Below are 6,805 nucleotides of genomic sequence, written 5' to 3' on the forward strand. Positions count from 1 at the left end.
CTCCTCTTCCCCATTTTCTAGTGGGCAGCAGAGAGCCCGGCAGGTCCCAGGTCCGTTCTCCTCCCTGACCAGTCGTTACTGAGACCGTGTGGTCATTGGTGCCTGGAGAGCTGGAAGAGCTGACAAGATTATGCTTCGGTTCGGGACGGACTCCTCAGTCCCTGTGGTCAAGATGGCCAGCGGGCGGTCAGAGACACTCCCCAGACACAGTTGAGCGAGGACCAGTGAGTGGGAGCTGCCCACGAGTCCTGATTCCTGGGCGCACCTGGGCCCACCCGAGGGCTGGAGATTCATCTCTCACCACATCCAGGAAGGGCTGGGCAGTTGCCAGCTCCTGGTAAACACACGCCAGATTTCTCCCTCCTCCCCCGGCTAGGATTGTGCGAGGTGGACAGGGGCAGGAGGGGCCTTCGCAGAGCCTCTTGCAGCTTGAGCAGGGACAAGGACCACCCTGCACACTCTCCGTGCCCTTCCCTTTGCTCTGAGCTTGGCTGCCAGGCAGGACCTTAGTGGAGCCTGGGGGAGGGCTGGGCAGGAAGGAGGCTGGCCGCCCCACCCCGCTGCTCTGGGAACCAGTCGCTTTGAGTCACAGAATGCAAGGACTTGGCCTCCACCCTAAGAGGTCACCAAGGCCATCCCCCTGCCTGCGGCCCAGGCAGGTCAGAGACAAGCCTGGTGGCCTGGGCCTGAGCTCCCAGAACTGACCCCAACCTTTTCCTGGAGGGAAGCTGTCTCCACCCTGGGGCCCTGGCCAGCATCCTCTGGGGGCAGTGGTGCCCTGTCCAGCGTCCCCACCAATGGTTTGCCCTTGAGGGCCGACGCTGTCCCAGTGACTGTCCACCAGCCTCGAATAAACTCATGGGGACCTCGTGAGCCCCACCCATCTGTGGCCTGGGATCAACTCCCCCAGCCTGGGATTGGGGAGGGGCAGCCTCTACACCCCACCTTTCAGAGGTACCCAAGCCTCACGGCCCCAGAGGCTCACTCCTGCCAGAGCTGCCCTGCTGAGGATATTCCGTAGGGGAGGGCAGTGCCCGGGGTCACTGAGACGCTGTGTGGAGTGTTCTGGACAAGTCAGGGGCAGAGCGGGAGCACCCCTGGATTGTAGCCGGGGAGACCAGGGCCGGGTGCGGTGGGGGCAGCCCAGCTCAGGGCTCCTCTAGGGGCAAGAAATTCTCCCTGAGGCCTCCCTGCATCAAGAGAGCTGCTCTGTGATTGAAGGAGGCCTGAGCGGACGGGCCACGTGGGACAGCCCCTCCTCAGGGCATCTCTGAGCTGCTCAAAGCACATGGGACCCACTCTTCACCCAGCCCGACTCTCTGTTCCTGTCTGTTTGGGTGTTCACTGACACTGGGGACGGCCACCTCTCCGCTCACCCTTTCTGGCTGCCTCTGGCCACCTCTCCCAGCATCACCCCTGGGGATGGGGCAGAGGACAGGGGAGCTGGGGATGAGCCAGAGGACGGGAGCAGGTGTGTCTCTGGGACTTGAGGCTCATATGTGCATTGCTGGCCATGAGGTCCAAAGACGGTTATGGCCAAGCTGCAGCCAACTCTGCAGCTTTGGAGCCAGGGCTAGGCTGGCTGTCTCTGGGGGACAGAGGGCAATTTGGGGGTGCTGCATCAATCTGTCCAATATGGGGTCCAGCAGGCTTGTCAGAGGCTGCTGCATCCCAAAGGCAGCAGGGCCGTGGGGGGGGGCGGCCCAACCCCCAACACCACACCCACACCCCCACCCGACACCACACCCCCACCCGACACCACACCCACACCACACCCACATCCACACCACACCCACATCCACACCACACCCACACCCCCACCCGACACCACACCCCCACCCGACACCACACCCAACACCACACCCACATCCGACACCACACCCCCACCCCCACCCGACACCACACCCCCACCCCCACCCTGGGCCTGGAGAAGCTCAGCTCCAGGATCCCGGTGCTGTGGACCTCTGAGGCCCAGTCTGGCTTCAGGAAGCACCCAGCTCGGCCATGGAAGGTCAGGGCTAAAGTGTCCCCACCTCGCCCATTTAGGGGCTGGGCGGGAGCTCCCCAGGCCGGCAGGGTCTGGGCAGGGGCCAAGCCTGGGAGGGCCTCGCCTAAGGACCCCTGGGTCACTGTAGCACCAGGCTGGGCACTGCTCCCCAGAGACCAGAAGCCGGAAGGACCATTCAGTGCAAGGGGCTGGCTCCTGCAGGGCACAAGTGGAGACCCGATCCCAGAGGCTGCTCCCCACCTCTGTGCCCACCCCCGGTCAGGGCTGGGCCTGGATCTTCAGGGCCTCCTGCCTCCCACTGGGGGAACGTGGGGCGGCCACAGAGAGCCTGGGCCCACGCCCCTGAGGTGGGGGCTCCTGCCTCTCACTCTGGGGTTCCTTTGAGGCAACCCAGGGGCATGGGGCCACAGATCTGAGAAGAGCCAGCGGTGAGGGAAGGGCGCTCCTAGCAGGGGCAAGGGGTGCCAGGTGCTGTGGAGCTGGACAGGGACCCTCGGTCACAGGCCTCCGCAGCCTCTGGTCACCCCATGGTCCCAGCCCTCCAGCCTACAGCAGTTTCTGCTGGGCACCATGGAGGGTGGCCTATGTTTGAGGATGAATCTGGCTCTTCACCAGAGAGCGTGGGACGGGCCAGGAGAGCACACAGCTGGGAGGGAGGCAGCCACTGGGGGTTAGATGAGGACAAATGTCCCGAGCTCAGCTCCTCCTGGGCCTGGAACCTGGGCTGCTCCCCGCGGCCCTGCCTACCCATCACCCCGTGCTCAAGGACAGTCGGGTCCGGCTCCTCCTGGCACAGACTGTTTATTTCTGATGGGCGAGTGGGGGCAGGTGAGGTGGAGCCTCCCACAGGGAGGGGGACCAGCGAGGCTGGGACGGGAGGTGAGGGTGGGGCCGCCAAGGGCGGGGCCAGGCTCCACTGTCCTCAGGAGAGGGGTGGCAGGCCCAGGCAGAGAATCACGGAGGGGCTGGAGTGAGAGGAGGGAGAAGCAGAGACCTGCAGGAGAGAGAGGGGTGGAGGGGGTGCCAGGGCCAGGAGTCAGGAGGGCCTCGTGGATCCCAGTGTGGCCCGGGACCCCCAGGACCCCTGGCAGTCACACTCGTGGCTCACCACGGGCTCCTCTGTGAGGAAGGAGTGCTGGTCAGAGGCCCAAGGGTCCAAGGCCAGGGTCGCACGACCTCTGACCCAGGGGCTCCTGCCTGCCCCCAGGGCTGCCTCGGTAGCTGCAGGTGGCCCAGTACAGGGGACCCAGGAGCTTGGGCAGAGACCCTCAGAGGCCCTGGGTTGGGCAGGAGGGGACACTCCAGGCCGCAGGTGTGTCCAGGTCTGGGTCCCGCAGCGTCCCCCACACCTGGAGCAGTCGGTAGCGAGGCTCTGGCAGGGCCCCAGCTCACTCCCAGCTCTCAGAGCTTCAGCTGCTGTGGCCTCAGCTCATGGCCTCCCTCTTCCCACGGGGCCCCTGCATCTGGGGGGGCCTGGCCTCTTCCAGCTCAGAACCCTCTTGCCTCAGGTTGGCCTTCCCGGCCACGGCTCCTTGGGTCAGAAATGGGGGCTGACAAGGGCTTCCCTGCAGCCCCTCCTCTAGCACTGCCATCCCCTCTGCCTGCCATCCCCTCTGCCTGCTGTGTACGTGGGGTGCTTCCAGTGACCCCAGGTCCTGCCAGGACCCTCTGGCACCTGGCCTTGACCTCCGGACCCCGACGATCTCCTGGGCAGTCCTGCCCGCTGGGCTGCACGGACAGGGTTGGGGCTGGTGCATCTCAGGTTGTGTCATTCGGGCACCAGGCACCCCCTCCTCGGCGGACACTCCCGCCTGGCCCCAGGCTCTGGCCTGCAGGGCTCTGGGCCACCTTCCCCGCATCAGTGTGGTCTCTGCTGCCTACCCCACGCCCCCCAGGCCTGCTGCGGCCAGTCTGGGGCAGGAAGGGAATGTGGTCAAGGCTGATGCCCAGGATCTGGTCAAATCTGATAAATTTCTCCCTCAGGTCGAAATCCAGCTCCTTCCACTGCCCTGTGCCAAGAAGGGGGGTGAGCCCTGGGGAGACCCCTCCCTCCCCAGCCCAGCCCTCAGGGGGTCCTGCGTGGCCCCTTCCCGCCGTGCTCAGGGCCTCACCGAGCAGCTTGGCCTGGGTCCCTTCTCCTGGCGCTTGGTCTCGGCGTAGCCTCCATCTCGTCATTTTCGAACCCAACCTCTGCACGGAGCAGGCAGGGGTCAGGACCCTACTGCTGAGGACAGGTTGCTGATCATGCCCCCTCTGGGGCCACATCAAGACCTTCCCTGGAGTGTCCATTTTAATTTATGTTTTTCGAGTCAGGGTCTTGCTTTGTCGCCCAGGCTGGAGTGCAATGGCACGATCACAGCTCAATGCAGCCTCCTGGGCCCAAGCAATCCTCCCTCCTTAGCCTCCCAAATAGCTGGGACTACAGGCATGCACCACCACACCCAGCTAATTTTTCAATTTTATTTTTGTAGAGACGGGCTCTCACTATGTTGCCCAGCCTGGTCCCGAACCCTTGGCCCCAGTTGATCCTCCTGCCTCGGCCTCCCTAAGTGCTGGGATTACAGATGTGGAGTGTCCTTAAACTGGGGCAGTTCTGGGCCTTTCTTGGGGTGTCAGACAGGGAAGACACCCTCCTGGCCTCCAAGGGGGTTCTGATCTGGCTGCTTCTCAGGGATGGAGGTCCTGGCCCAGTGTTTGCAGGGGGGGCCCTGTGGGAGGAGGTTGTGGTGGGGAGAGGCTGGGGTGAAGGCTTTGGGGAGGGGCAGGTCGGGTGAGCTGGGGAGGGTAGAGGCTTCCTGGCCTCCCGGAGGGTCCTGCTCCCGCTCTTCCTGAGGCTGCTCTTCCTGGCAGCCTGCTTGTCCCCGCCTCTGACCATGTGCCCTCCCCGTAGAAGTTCTCACTGGATGCATGGAATCGGGATGTCCCAGCCACAGCCACCATGTCACTGGGCCCTGCACCCTGCCCTGATCTTCCCCTGCCCCTGGGTCTCAGGACAGGCTCCTGCTCCAAACTGCAGGCCCCAGGAGAGAAGCAGGGGCCCCACAGCTGTGCTGAGGGTGTGGGTGAGCTCCCTTAAGGCAGGCACTGCCTCCTTCCGCCCACGGGGTCCGCCCACCTGCCTGTCTGTATGAAGGGTCTCCACCCCACAGCCCTCCGTCTCCCCTCCCTGGGCAGTCCCATCACCTGGCAGGGGCTCTGGGCACCCAGCTTCAGCTGAGCAGGCTGGACGTGACCACGGCTGCCACCAACATCCTGAATTGGGACCTGCGCTCCGGCCTGAGAGTGTTGACTGCCAGCCCTAGGACGCACCACTCCCCCAGAGCTGCAGGGGCTGGCAGTGGGCAGGCTGGCACCCGTGACTCTGGCAGGAGTCTGGATCTGACAGGGATGGGTGACCCTGGCTAGTGGGTGGGCAGCCTTCCTGAGCCTCACTTTCTCCACTTGCACAGAGGGCGTGAGTTCTTCCCACCTGGCAGGGTTCTCCGGGGCCATGAGGACCATGCTCACTGTGGCAGTCAGGCCCAGCGGCACCCTCCTTCCTCCTTCCCCATCCTGGAGGCCACTCACCCGCTCCTTCCTGAGGCCGGGCTGGAGACAGATCTTGTGAAAAGGCAAGTTCGGGCCCCTCTGGGGACCCTGGTGCTGTGGCTGGACCGTCCCCACCAGGGTGAGGCCCACCCACAGGAGTTCCAGGCTCCAAGCAGGGCTGCAGGGGGCAGCAGCCGGCCTGGCAGGGGGTGGGGAAGGGGGTGGGTGAGGGTCTGGGCTGGGATCCCCTAGTAACAAGGTCCCCTGCTGGCCCCCACCCCAGCACAAGCAACCTCTTTTTCTCCAAGTGCAGGAAGGGTGAGATTTTGCCCCTCTCCCTCCTCGGCAGGGGGTAAGGGGAGAGGCGGGGCAGAGGGAGGCTGGGCTGGGGAGGCAGCGGGCCCTCCTTGGACTCGGCCCAGCAAAGATTGAGGAGCGTGCTTTCTGCTGGCGCCCACCATTCCCTGGTCTCAACCTTGGGAGGGGAACGGGGGTGGAAACGTGGGCCGAGGGTGGGCATCCACAGAGACCACCAGCTCCCAGGGAGGCTCCAGGCCTCACCTCTGATTCCTAAAGCCCGGGTCCCTGCCCTCGTATGCCTACGTCCATCCTCAGAGCTGTCGCCCCGAAGGCTCCCGGCCAGCCCTGGGTCTGGGTGTCTTGGCAGAAGACACTGTGCCAGGGTCCACTGTGTGCCCAGCATGGGTGGCCGCCCTGGAGCCTCCCCGCCCTATCCTGCCCTGGGGCGTCAGAAGGATCAGGCCAAGCTGTTCCCTGGCCTGGGGCAGGCTGCAGAGGGGAGCACCGGTGGTGGGTGGGACGGAGTGTGTCTGTGCTGAGGCTGCTGGCAGCCACCCTGCTCTGCCCACAGGTCCAGTCTGGGCCAGGACCTCCCCGATGCAGCCCCACCCCCATCCTCCAAGCCTCGTCTCTCCTGGGTGCAGCAGGTCTTGGCCCCACTCCCCCAGGGCCACCAGCCCACCTGCCTCCCGTCGACAGCTGCTGTGTGGGGCAGCTGTGGACTTCTTACCACCCTGGTCCTGTGATGAGGCCCCTGGGATGGCTGACCCTGGGAGGCCACTGCTGACCTTGGCTGGGGCTTCCCCAGAGGACCTTGGCCCTGGCCTGGCCACATCCCAATTCTCAGGGGTCCCAGGGAACATGTGCATTTCTGAGTTCAGGGCTTGGTGACCCAGACGCTGGGCTGTCGGGGTGCATCAACTCTGGGCCCATTGGCAGAGGCATGATGGGCAGGTGGGCCAGAGGACG

General features: G+C 65.0%; 1 protein-coding gene across 9 annotated transcripts; it reads right to left on the bottom strand.

Moving 5' to 3' along the window:
- Positions 1 to 2,091: 2,091 nt before the first annotated feature.
- LOC129478260 (proline-rich protein 31-like) lies at positions 2,092 to 6,344 on the bottom strand. Of its 9 annotated transcripts, none has more exons than XR_010120173.1 (4): positions 5,192 to 6,344; positions 4,638 to 4,716; positions 4,120 to 4,261; positions 2,092 to 3,002 (listed from the first exon to the last, which is right to left on the bottom strand). XR_010120173.1 is itself a non-coding variant. In XM_063636715.1 (4 exons), exons 1-4 carry the CDS (start codon positions 5,507 to 5,509, stop codon positions 2,963 to 2,965), a joined length of 516 nt encoding a protein of 171 aa, XP_063492785.1. In that variant the 5' UTR covers positions 5,510 to 6,344; the 3' UTR covers positions 2,092 to 2,962. The 9 variants fall into 9 exon arrangements, 4 of the variants coding, with proteins under 4 accessions (XP_063492785.1, XP_063492783.1, XP_063492784.1 ...); XR_010120171.1 differs by having other exon boundaries at positions 4,120 to 4,342; XR_010120172.1 differs by having other exon boundaries at positions 4,120 to 4,229; positions 4,627 to 4,716.
- Positions 6,345 to 6,805: the final 461 nt, after the last annotated feature.

This window comes from Symphalangus syndactylus, chromosome 3 (assembly GCF_028878055.3).
Source record: "Symphalangus syndactylus isolate Jambi chromosome 3, NHGRI_mSymSyn1-v2.1_pri, whole genome shotgun sequence".
Lineage (NCBI taxonomy): Eukaryota > Metazoa > Chordata > Mammalia > Primates > Hylobatidae > Symphalangus > Symphalangus syndactylus.